The 13,183-nt window shown below is 43.1% G+C and overlaps 1 protein-coding gene across 2 annotated transcripts in view; it reads left to right on the top strand.

Moving 5' to 3' along the window:
- LOC136573210 (phospholipid-transporting ATPase IK-like) overlaps positions 1-13,183 on the top strand; it is a 170,370-nt gene that overhangs the window by 59,511 nt on the left and 97,676 nt on the right. For both annotated transcript variants that reach the window (XM_066574490.1, XM_066574489.1), the window contains 3 exons: positions 2,981-3,079; positions 5,937-5,998; positions 7,072-7,144. In XM_066574490.1, the coding sequence (XP_066430587.1) occupies positions 2,981-3,079; positions 5,937-5,998; positions 7,072-7,144 (234 nt within the window). The remainder of the gene's footprint in view (positions 1-2,980; positions 3,080-5,936; positions 5,999-7,071; positions 7,145-13,183) is intronic.

The following is a 13,183-nucleotide window of genomic DNA, read 5'->3' on the forward strand; positions in this document are numbered from 1 at the left end:
AAAGCGCATTTTTGGCATTCTTTCTTTTTTTTTCTGATGCCGTTCACCCTGCGGGGTAAATAATGCATTACTTTGATAGATCAGACTTTTACGGACGCAGCGATACCAAATATGTATTTTTGTTTTATTTAAATTCTTTTATTATAAATATGGCAAAAGGGTTTTTTTTACTTTTATTACCTTTTTTTAAAAATAATTAACAAAACTTCTTTAAACTTCACTTTTACTATTTTTTTTTTTGTCCCCAGAGGGAACAAGAACTGGCGATGCCTTGATCGCTCCTGCAGTATGATGTAATACCATAGCATCATCATACTACGTTCTAACAGGCATTCTATCAAGCCATGCCAGAGGCATTATGCTAAGACAACCCGGCTGCCATGACACCCACATGGCTCTCTGTGATCTAATCACGGGGGGCTGTACGGGACCCCGGAACATCGGCCGGGGGATTTAAATGCTGCTGTCAGAACTGATAGTGGTATTTAAAGGGTTAACCGCTCCGATGAGCCTCGTGGATTTTCGGAACTGTTGCGGGTGGGTGTCGGCTGTAAGAAACAGTCGGCAGCCATGATGTATGGATCCGCCCATGATCTCCCTCTATACATACCTGAATGTGCAGGACATAGCCTTACTTCCAGTGTCGTTAAGGGATTAAAGAGGTATCTCCTGTTCATCCCCAATGCTCTCAGCATATATTAGGCATCTTACCTTTGGAAGGTGTCTGACTAGTTTGGTCATTCTAGTATGTGCAAGGTGCTCGAGCGTTGATGCTGATTCTCCGGTATCCTGATTTTGGCCTGATTATTCTGACTCCGTACCGATCTTTGCTCCTGACTCTGGCTTGTTGTTCTAACTACATAACTGCCCAACCTGCACTTTGGACTGATCAATGACTACACTATTGTCCGAAGCTTGTCCTAACTCCTGGCCTGACCCACCATGTTGAATCTGTTCTCTGTGTCCTGACTTCTGCCTTGTTTTCTGTGCTGAAGTGTACTGCGTTCCGGGACCCAGACTGTCTATACATCTGTTCACACCCTTAGGTACTGCGTCTAAGCCCAGTGGTTTCCCATTTAGGGTCTCATGGTGACATGTATTTCCTTAGCCAATGTAGATAACTTTAAATTTACCAGTTATTAAACCTCATTTGCCCCTTTTCTGCCCCAACTTATCCAGATCCTCTTACAACTGCATTTTGTCCCCTCTTGTGTTACTTTACATACTTTTGTATCATTTGCAAAAATTGATATTGTACTGCACAATCCATCCACCAGGTCATTAATAAATAGATTAAAAAGAATAGGGCACAGTACTGCCCCCATGTGGTACCCCACTAGTAACAGTGACCCAATCAGACTATGTACCATTTAAAAACCCCCTCTGCTTTCTATCACTGACCAGTTACTTACCCCCTTACACACATTCTCACCCAGACCAAGCATTCTCATGTTATATATCAACCTTTATACCTCAGTATCCAACACAAGTCCAGATACACAAGATTCAATGACTCTCCCCGATCTAATCTAGAACTTGCCTCCTCATAGAAGCTGACTGGATTGGTTTGACAGGAGCGACCTCTCATAAACCCATCCTCATATGGAGTTATACAGCTAATTTCCTTGAGGTCCTCTTGGATGGCAACCCTTCAAACATTTTACTCACAAGGGAAGTAAGACTTACCGACCTGTATTTTCCAGGTTCACTTTTTGACCCCTTTTTGCATATCGGCACCACATTGGCCATGTGCAAATCCAGTGGAACAGACCAGTCACTATAGAATCATATAATGTAAGTAACACATTACTTACATCCCTTAGCACCCTGGGGTGTATGCCATAGAGACCAAGATCTTTACTCGTTTCTGGGTTAAACTGGTAACATTTAGTGGAGAGTTTACTTTATCACTCTGTATCTCATCTGACATTTCATTTTCCTCTGTGAATACACTGAAGAAGAGAAAAGAACAGATTTGTTTTCTCCTCATCACCTTCTGCAATTTCTCCTACATTATTTATTAAAGGGCCAACACTTTCAGTATTAATCTTTTTACTTTTTATATAGTTGAAGAACAGTTTAGGATTAGTTTTAGTCTCCACTGCAGTAAGTCTCTCTGTCTTCATTTTTGCTGCTTTTATTGCTTTTTACATAATTTATTTCTTTCCTCACAGGTTTTTAGTGCTGCTTCGCTGCCTTCTAGTTTTTGTAGTTTAAACACTTTCTGTTTATTACCCCTTTTACATCTTTATTGAGGCACATTGGTTCTCTTGTACTCCTAACCCTTTTATTCCTGAAAGGATTGAACCGTATTTAGGATGTTTTTTAACATTCACCATTTATTGTCTGTATTCTTTTTTTTTTGAGGCCATTGTCCCAGCCAATAAGGTTAAGGGCGTCTCTGAGCTGATGGAACTTGGCCTTCCTAAAGTTTAATATTTTTGTAGCTCCCTGATTAAACTCCCTACTGAAAGACAAGTGGAAATTTATTATATTATGGTCCCTATTTCCCAGGTGCCCCCCCGACCTGCACCCCTGTTATTCTATCAGGTCTGTTGGTTAACATTAAGTCTAAAATGGCCGTCCCTCTAGTCGGTCCTGTACAAGTTGGGTGAGGTAATTATCTTTAGTAAGTGACAGGAAGTTGTCACCGTTAAGAGATCCGCAGGTTTCGGCTTCCCAGTTTATATCCGGATAGTTAAAGTCCCCCATAATAATGACCTCCTTGTGATTGGCTGCTTCATCTATTGGCCTCAGTAATAGATTTTCAGTGGCTTCTGTTATATTTGGTGTCTATAGAAAATCCCTAAAATATTGAATAGAATGCGCCAATGTTGCATCTTTCTTTGCTGACGTGGGTTCAGAATCCACATCTAAATCTGTGGTGAAATTCTGTTGTGAGAACGAGGACTAAGAAAGCCGTTCTTTGTTTTGAAAGAAAAGACTAATTTAGTAGAACCTCTCCCCTTTTATCTTTTAGAGTGTCCCACAGATCTCCACACTTCCGGTTTATGTTTTTGTGATCCCTCTCATTTTGATATTAGGATCACGAGCTCTCCGGGAGCTGATAAATGACATTGTAAGTATCGCTCCCATTTTATTACTCCTTCTTAATCGTTATTGTGTATTTTGTAACAATATTACCTCCTTTTAAAGTGCACTCAATATTTCTGGATTAAAACAAGTCTTTTTATTACATTTTCCAATGAAAACAGTTGTAAGGGCTTTAAGGTATCAAGACCTAGAATTAAGGTTACTTTGTGGCGAAGTGACACAGCTTAACCTTTTGGAAAGCGTCACAAAAAAACCATGGCTAATATAAAATGCAAATTGTAATTACTAATCTTTACACTCATAAGAATGTGTGACTAAAGGAAGTCTCAGGGCTCGGTCACACGGGCGTTTTGCTGCAAGAATTTTTGTGCGCCTAACTGATGCGTTCAAAAATTCATGTGACCGAAGCGGCCGTCACGGCGGAAAAACCGCACCCAGCAGCATTTATCCACTCAAAAAGAGCCCTGCCCGCCATCCCCTCTGTGGCTGTGACAGCGGCAGCAGGGGATTCCTTGGATGTGAAACCCCTGGATGCTGTTACTGATGAGCCAGTGCTGGGAGCTTACCCCCCAGGGTAAAATTTGCCAGCCAGTCCCTGGCTGTGATCGGCTGGGCGATAAAAAATCTGGCAGATTTTTCTTTTTCTCTACAAAAATCACCAAAATACAGTTTTAGATTTTAAAAAAGTGTGTGTTTTCTACTATAAATGTGGCTCAGTTACCACTGTTGCCTTTTAGTGCTTGTTCCCTAGGTTCAAATCAAGAATAACATCTGCATGTGCTTTGGAAAAACTCCACCCTTGTGTTGACCTTGGCTAGGTTTACCTATATAGCAAAGCACTAGTGCTAACAACTGAGCCACCAACAAGGATGAGCACAAAGATCATAACCCCCCCCCCCCCCCCAAATCCAGAAACAACAGTGCTAACAACTGAGCCACCACACTTGTCCTTTCCACTCTAGAGGGGGAGAAGAACAACAAGAATAAACACAAAGAGAACATTAAAACCGCATCCAGATGTCGCCCTTCAACAGATTTGAACCTACAACTCCGGCAGTTCTAACAAGTGAGACCCCACACAACAAGGATAAGCACAAAGTACCCCCCCCCCCCCAATCCAGAAACAACAGTGCTAACAACTGAGCCACCATACCACCGGTCCCTTCTGCTGCAGAGGAGAACAGTAAGAACAAACAGAACATAAAAGCACAATCCACACGTTACTCTTGGACAGATGTGAACCCGGCGCTCCGGGACACACATGTGTTAGTGAAGCAAATGTTTACTCCTATTAAAACCAATGGGAGTCTGAATTCTCTGTTCCAATTCCCAATTATTTCTTGAGAAGCGGTCCGGGCAGTCCCAGCCCAAATATATCAATAAGCGCTCAACACTAAACACAGGCGTAGCTTAGGGGCCAAGTACTGAGTGAACAATTATGGCAATGCAAAGGGTTCACCATTTTTTTTTTTAATTTACAAAGATTTTGAAGTCTGTTGTCACTTTGTCATTATGGGGCACGGAGTGCAGAATGAGGGGAAACTTGATTTTTTTTTTTTATATTTGCACAAGGCCAAACATAACAAAATGAAAAAAAATATTGGAGGTCTGAAGACTTCCTGGACCCACTGTATGCATTCCGGCAGCGGTTTCATTTCCGCATCTAAAACATCTGGAGGTTTTGTTCATGGTGTATCTGAAGGCTACGCCAACATGCACTTCACCACAAATCGCTGCGGTCTTCAGACTGAATGTTAGTGACCATGGGGTGTAGTGAGTAAAACAGCAGCTGACCTGCAAAACTCTACACTTCTGTGGATCTCCTAAAACTACTGAAAAAAATAACTTTACCCTAAAAAGCCTACATTTTGCAAAGAATAAGGGCTCACAGAAGCGTGCCACAGCTCCCTCCAAGGGCTGACCTATAGAAGTCTATGGGGCCATCCCATACTTCCTAGATTTCTTTTTTATCTCCTATTAATCTCAATTAAACATTGGACGGCTTTAAGTCCCATTCAAAATTCAGTATTGAATTCGTGTTTTTCAGCCATTTTTGAAGCAAAACCAGAAGTAGAAAATAAGCTCAGAAAAAAGTATACAGGAAAGTTTTTATATTTCTTCTCTTTCTTGAACTTTTTGGCTTAAAGTTGTCGTCCCACTTCATGCAAGCAGAGTCCGTTAAATCACTTAGGTCACAACGACAAACTTTACAATGTGAAGTCCTTCCTGTTCCTGTGTAGATCCAGCAATCCAACAGTTGGTGGCAAGAAGTGCTGCAACATTTTTGGGCTTTCCAGTGATGTCCCGTTAACGGCTTCGTTACGCCAGAAGTTGAGCACAATAAGGCCAGAAATGCTGCAGATATCCCATTTCCAGGACAAGCCGTGGGGAGGGCATTGAAAAAAATCTTTATATAGTGTGGTGTGGACATTTTCTGCAAAGAATCTGCAGCGGATTTGAAAAGCTCTGCGGATTCTAAATCCACAGCAGGTTTATTTATGCTGCGAATTTAACCCTAGAAATCCAACAAGTATGTCCTGCAGCTGATCCGCAATTTAAACCACGGCCAAATCCGCAGCATCTAGGTGTGGATTTGGCCACAGCGGATTTTTAGCGGAATTGCTGCTGTATTGTATTGCGGTGACTTTGCTGTGAGTGTAGGGCAGGCTAGTGGTGGGAAGGCCAGCAGCAGAAGGTGGAGGGAAAAAAAACTTCTCAAAGGTACTTGAGAAAGTAACAGCCCAACAAAAAATCCTTCTTGGAGAGAGAAAATCCCTTTAAAAAGCTGTTCCAATACTGAAGTGTGAGCGAGGCCTTCCCCGCCGGATTGGAGACGCGCTCCTCTGTATAAAACTCTCAGTGATCTTTTTATTGTTTTTCAGGCTCGTCACAAAAATGATACCTTGGTGAACAATAAACCTTGTGAGATACTCAGCGGAAAAACGTGAGCTATTCGGAATGTTTCATCTCTATTAGAATACTGTCAAAGGTTGTCTGAGGGGCAAAAAATGTTTTCAGAAAGTCTTGAGTATGAAAGTCACCATAGTCCTCTCAACGAGATGCCTGGTGCGCATTTTGATCAAATTGTGAAGCCCATCTGCTCCGACGAGGGAACCACTTTAGATGGGACCCTAAGGCTGCCTGTCCACGGGCGTTGTGGTTTCCCGCGGCAGAGCAGGAGATGGCAGACAGATCTCTACTGTCAACCTGTCAACCTATCGCAATGATTCTCCGCTCGTGGACAGGGGGCAGCGCTTTCCATAGCAACGCTAAGGAAAGCGTGCATTGCGTTCCCCACGGCCGGATTATCGCCATGACAAGTTGGCAAAAGGTTTCATATTTTAGAGTGTTTCTGTTTTGCCATTGATGTGCTCCTTAGTTAAGGTCCTTTTAGACACAACAAGAATCGCTCAAAAATCGCTCAAAGTCGTCTTTTGAGTGATTCTCGTTTTGTCTTAATGCAGGGACATTGTGCAGTTTTTGTGCTGATTGCTAAATTCTAGTTTGACACAATTGAGTGATTAGCTGTTATCAGCTGTTATCAGCCTGCTGCACTGATAAGATTCTCTGTGCCTGTGTCCTGCTGTGAATTCAAAGCTGGTCACTGTCTGTAAGCGCTGAGAACACTACAGCTGTCTGCTTATGCAAAGCAACGGCATTGTTTTATTAGCAGCCCCGGCGGTATTCCGCTCCACTTGCATATTGTATAGTAGCTAATTAGCTACTATGCAAAGATGATCACTCAAAACTGTCATTTAAACTATCGTTTGAGCTGCTTTTGACGATCATCTATCAGTGTAAATGGGGCTTAACATTCGCTTCTCTAGATGACCGCATGTTCATTTTAAATGTTCTCCAATTTACCAATCAAGAAGTTTTAAAAATCTTTGAAGTTCTGCAGAAAGGAGGGAAATCACCAATTGCTACCGAGGATGCGGGATATTTGAAGGTCTGAAATGGATATTATAAAGCTGCTAACCTGTTATACAGAGATACAAATGTCCTTCTGTTTTTTAGGTTCCAGATGCAAAAGTGGAAAGATGTCCAAGTTGGTGACATTGTTTGTTTGCGAAAAGATGACTTTGTGCCAGTGAGTTTATAGAGAAAAGCAACATTTTACAATATAACCTCGTGAGCCGTCTACATGTTATAAATGCATTACTGTTAAGGTAGAATTCACTTTTTGCATACAAAATATTATTGTAAAAGTTGTTTCCCATGTAGGTCTAGGGGTTCTTGTAGCAGTTTTCATGCTGTTTTAAGCCAAAACTACCACAAAAAAGTGCGTGCGAATATACCCTTGAAGAGTAACTGTATTGTACTAAAACTTTAGACCTATCATAGACTTGTCAAGAGTTTTGATCAATGGGGTCCAGGTGCTGAGATCCCACTGGCTCATAGACTATAGATGTCTTCAGCAGTCAAGAATAACCAAACAGCAGCAAACACAGCCAAAGGGGAACAGTGATTGGGTAAGTGACACAGTCCTGTCGTGTCCGGACAGGACATGCGGTGTACACCAACATAAGAATAAGCACAACCGTTCGTCACACAACCAAAAGCATGACCATGCAACGAAAACCCAAATTAAAACTATGGGGAATCCTTTCCCTGTAAACCCCAAGCCAAGGAAGGACCCCTGTCTACACAGCAGGCCGTGCGCTTTGACAAGCGCGGACCCACACACTTACCTTGGCCACTAATAAATCCCTACCAGGGAGCGTTGAATACCAAAAGAAACAGTACAATGAAACCAACTGTTCTACTTAGCTGTAGCATCAGTCTGCAGCAATGAAAAGGAGCTCCAGAGGCAGGCTGTGCTCCTCATCAGCAATCCAGGAAGAAACTGAATTGACCCGCACTGAAGTCAGATCTAATTCAGGCTATATAGAGCAGGGTAACTAGGGACAGGTGAGAACTGACATATCTCACCCGACACCATGGCCCTCAGCCCCAGGAAAGCCAGAGATACTGCTAAAGCCTGGTCCGGCCTGGAATCAAGCTGAAGATCACAGAACAGCTGCAACAAGTCCCTTCATTAATCAGTGGGGTCTTGGCACCTGGACTTCTACTAAGCAAAACTTTTGACAACTATTTATGAAATGTGAAAGGTTTTACTAAAGGACAGTTACAGCACTCTCTAAAGAGTTATTCCAAGTTGTATAAAACTTGAGACAGGGCATAATATGTTTAAAAATAAGAAACTAAACATATGCTTACCGCTCTGAGCCCTGCCGATCCAGCACTACTGCTCCCGTTCTCACCACCATTCTCTGCTTACTTGGCTGCAGTGGAGATGTACCTTATAAATACAGGACCGCACAGCCAATTAGCAGGGCACAGTGATTGGCTGCAGGAGTCACATGTGTATTCATGGGTTACCACTGTAGCCAAGTAAACAGATGGTCTGTGACAAAGTCAAAGCCTCATCCTACCGTGTTTCCCCGAAAATAATACACTCTTATATTATTTTTTGCCCCCAAAAAGGGCACAGTGTCTTATTTTCGGGGGGTAAACCCTTATACTCCACTGGTCCACTGCGTCCCGATTCCTCCCGATGGTGTCCAGCGGTGTCCTCCTCATCTCACAGCTGTCTTCTGCTGGTGACAGAGCTATAAACACCCTGCCTCCAGCAAAGCGAGCGCTGTGATTGGCTGATTGAGCGCCGGCAGCCAATCACAGCGCGTGCTTTGCTGGAGGCGGAGTATTCAAAGCCCCGTCGCCAGCCGAAGGTAGCTGTGAGACAGAGGAGGACACCGCGCTACTGCAGCTTCGCTAGAGACCATCGGGACGCCGTGGACCATGTGAGTATTGATTTTTATTTTTTTTGTGGTGCACCCGAGATAGGTCCTATTTTCGGGGGAGGCCTTATATTTCAAGCCTCCCCCGAAAACCCAATAGGTCTTACTATCGGGGTAGGACTAGTTTTTGGGGGAAACATGCTATTTACAGATTTGGAAAACATTAACTTGTTAAATCCACAGTTTCAGCAAACTTTAAGTTTACACTTAACAGAAGCCATTGAAAAAGTCAAGTTAAATTTTTGCTGAAACTGTATATTTGCTCAAAAAAAAGACGCAAGCATGCCTCTATTGATTTAAAAGGGCAATTAAGTTAATTAGTTCAATATGTGCTATTTTCATGTGCAAATGTGCAGAAAAATCGAGCGTACTGCGTATGTTTTTGCACACACAAAATGCACATGCAAAATACGCTTGTGTGAACGAACCCATTCAAATCATTGGGTTTATTCACTGCGCATCTGTGCAAAACGCTACGCAAATACGCCAGTGTGACACAGGCCTAAGGAAATAAAAATCCAAACGCGCACAGCAAGGACTAAAACTACTTTGTAAGAGATCGGTGCAACCACTGGATTAACATCTGAAGGAGCCAAACTTGCTCTTTTCTAAGACTTGGCGACTTCTACCATGTCCAAGAGTCGGCTGCAAAGCTGCTCAGAGACCTACTGAGATCTAAAGATTCCCCACCAAAGAATTCTTTTTGGACTCTTATTTGAAGTGTCAGCCTACAAATCTCTGCTTTATGCATCCCAGATTGGCCCTTAGTAATAATTCCGTATGTATGATTCGGTATCTACCGACTTATGGATCTAGCTATCTTCAGAAAATCTTGGAACAATTAGAAAAAGACATTGGTGAAGCAAATCCATTTTTTGCTAGCAGCAGCGAGTTCTCATCCCTGAACAAAAGTTACAAAAACATATTGAATTATATAGAAAAGAAATCAAAGACAAAAAACATTGTACATTTATCAGAGGCAGCAGAAACTGTAAAACACGGCAGATTTATTTTAAAAAAACCATTTTTAATCAAAAAAGTAGATACACTGATATATCGGAGTCGGAGTTCTCTGAGACAGATGAGCATAGAGCAGACAAAAAACAATATCAGACAAATCGTGCTCCTTATTCATCAGAAGCTTCAAATATTGGGACTCTAACCATAAAGGGGACGCTAGTCATTCTGGTATTGCTTATGAAGCTTCCCCTTCTCTATCTCAATCTATCCCTACTACTACGGTTATAGCTGAGGCTTTTCTGACGGGGGTACAGTACAACCAACTGTAACCACTAATTTAAGACCATCTCAAAATGCCCGGTTCACATTGTCAGGTTGTGTGTCATCAACTACATTATTGCCTACCTCTAGATCTTTGACAGCTCCATATTTTCAGTCCTATTTCTCAGAAACTGGGGGATCTGCAATACCACCATCAGAGAATCATATGGGTGTGAACCCCTCACATACTCGTATAGCCCCTATTTTTTAGGGCACACTTCAATGCCGCTGCGAGAAAGAGGCAAACTGAATTGAACCCCAAAACAATAATCAATAATGAACTACAAATTTGCAAACTATCTTTCTATAATCTAAGTGAGATGCAATCAGTTCTCAAAAAGGGGCTTTTACACCTACGCCGGCCTTTTCGCATTTCATAGAATCCTAGAATGGTAGAGTTGGAAGGGACCTCCAGGGACATCGCGTCCTATCCCCTGCTCAGTGCAGGATCACTAAACCATCTCAGACAGATGTCTGTCCAGCCTTTGTTTGAACACTTCCATTGAAGGAGAACTCCCCACCTCCTGTGACAACCTGTTCCACTCATTGATCCCCCTCACTGTCTAATATCTAATCTGTGTCTCCTCCCTTTCAGTTTCATCCCATTGCTTCTAGTCTTTCCTTGTGCAGATGAGAATAGGGCTGATCCCTCTACACTGTGACAGCCCTCAGATATTTGTAGACAGCTATTAGGTCTCCTCTCAGCTTTCTCTTCTGCTAAACATTCCCAGATCCTTTAACCGTTCCTCATAGGACATGATTTGCAGACCGCTCACCGTCTTGATAACTCTTCTCTAAACTTGCTCCAGTTTGTCTGTCTTTTTTAAAGTTGGGTGCCCAGAACAGGACACAGTATTCAAGATGGGGTATGACTAAGGAATTTCGACTGGGGGTCAAGGATGCACATTTGTTTTCCAGAAAGCTGGTATGACATAAGTACCATAAAATAAAGCAGAGATCATCCTCCAAAAATATCTTTCGGGATTCTGAAATGGAAACTATTGGAGCACTCTGTGAGCTCCCTGAAGAAAATGAGACAGGTACAATCAATGTCAAAGCACCTGTATGGTCTTACCAGCGCTGGGTTGGAGCCCATGTGTAGTAGCCAAGCTGGACTGGAGAGTAGTCAGGAGGAAGCCAAGTCGTTAGTAGGTGGTCACGGTTGCAGTACAGAGGATGAAGCAGGAATCATAGTGAAGTGGAAGCCGAGTTGTTAGGTGGTCACAGTTGTAGTAGCAGAGGAACTGGTAGCAGTGGGAGTTGATTACAGGCTGAGAGCTCAATAATCACGCATTTAGTAGCGAAACGTGAAAAACAGGATCAATTCTCAGGCTTCCTGGGAGCTTCAACCGGAATGCCACTTGGCTGACCCTTGCTGCAATTGGGAAAGGTCCCAAGAATCTTTGTTTGGGAGAGGGTTCATGCACCTTCAGGTTCTTGGAGGATAACCACACCTTTTCTCCAACCTGGAAGGTAGGAGCTGCTTGACCATGATGGTTAGACGCCTTCTTATAGGTATTCTGGGCTCCCTGTAAGGTTTCTTTTAGTTGTTTTGTGTTTCCGCTTACGCCGTCAGTCTATGGTTAACCATTGGGACCGAAGTGTTGATAGGGAGGCCAGGAGTAAGGATGTGTACCGTAGTTGGAATAGAATGGGCTCTGGGTGGTTGAACTATGTTGAGCATTGTTGTAGGTGAACTCTGCTGTTGACAAATAATCCACCCAGTCATCCTATAGATGCGAGATAAAGCAGCGGCGATATCTCTCCAAAGTCTGATTTGTTTTTTCCGTCTGGCCGTTAGACTGCGGATGAAAGGCAGAGGAAAGATTTACAGTAACACCCGGGGCCATGCAGAAATGTCTCCAGAACCTCAAGGTAAACTGGACCCCTTTTTCAGAGACAACATCTGTGTAAACGAAAAACTGCCCAGATCATTAACTGTGTCGTGTGCTCTGCTGTCGGAATCTTTTTTTATTTATTTATTTATTTTTTAATGGGGATGAAGTGGGTCATCTTCGTAAGTCGATCCATGACAACAAGGACAGTAGTCATCACTTATGAGGGGGGCAGATCCACTATAAAATCCTTGGATGTAGATCCCCAGGGTCTGGATGGGACTGGAAGGCACTGTAGAAGGCCCGAAGGGCGAGCACATGGAGTCTTGTTCCGAGCACATACCTCACAAGAGATAACCTACTTCTTCACATCACTCCTGCAGTCAAGCCATCAGAAGCAATGAAGTAGAAGTTCTGAAGTTTTTGTGGCCCCCAGATGACCAGCCAGCTTGGAATCATGGACTAGTTTAAGGACTTCGAGTTGAGCAGTCTCAGGAACATACTGTTGGTGTTCTCGCATCCAAAGCCCTTCTGTAAAAGAAAGTTTCACATCCTTAGAAGGATGACTCCCTAAAGCTTTGTTAGGTCTTCCAAGTGTAAGATGCTCAAAAAAATTTTGGGGGACAGCATTGTGTCTGTATTTGCCCTCTTTTCAGACTCTGTACATATCCTGGACAATGCATCTGCCTTGCCATTTTGGGCACCGGGGCAGTAGGACACAATGAAATTTGGAGAAGAACAAGGCCCATCATGCTTGTCTCGCAGATAACCTCTTGGCAGTGCGGAAGAACTGTCACTGGATGATGGGCTTCTTCCAAAAGGTGTTTGCACTCAGTGAGAGCCACTTTGATAGCCAGAAGCTCCTTGTTCCCCACATCATAGTTTTTCTCAGCGGGAGATAATGTGTAGGATAGAAATGCGCAAGGGTGTAGTTGCATCTTGTCACAGTGAATGGGAGATAAAATGGCTCCCACCGCTGAGACGGAGGCATCCACCTCCATGACAAAAGGCAACTCTGTGTTTGGGTGGATCAGTATTGGTGCTGAGCTAAATAGTCTTTAGTTTTTCAAAAGCGGTTTGTGCCTCTGGGGACCAGGAAAACGTGTGCGCTTTCTTTGTGAGGGAGGTGAAGGGAGAGATGACTTTTGAGAAGTCCTTGATAAACTTCCTGTAGAAATTTGCGAAACCAATCAGATGTTGTACTTCCTTCAG

Source organism: Eleutherodactylus coqui, chromosome 7, assembly GCF_035609145.1.
Source record: "Eleutherodactylus coqui strain aEleCoq1 chromosome 7, aEleCoq1.hap1, whole genome shotgun sequence".
NCBI classification, from domain to species: Eukaryota; Metazoa; Chordata; class Amphibia; order Anura; family Eleutherodactylidae; genus Eleutherodactylus; species Eleutherodactylus coqui.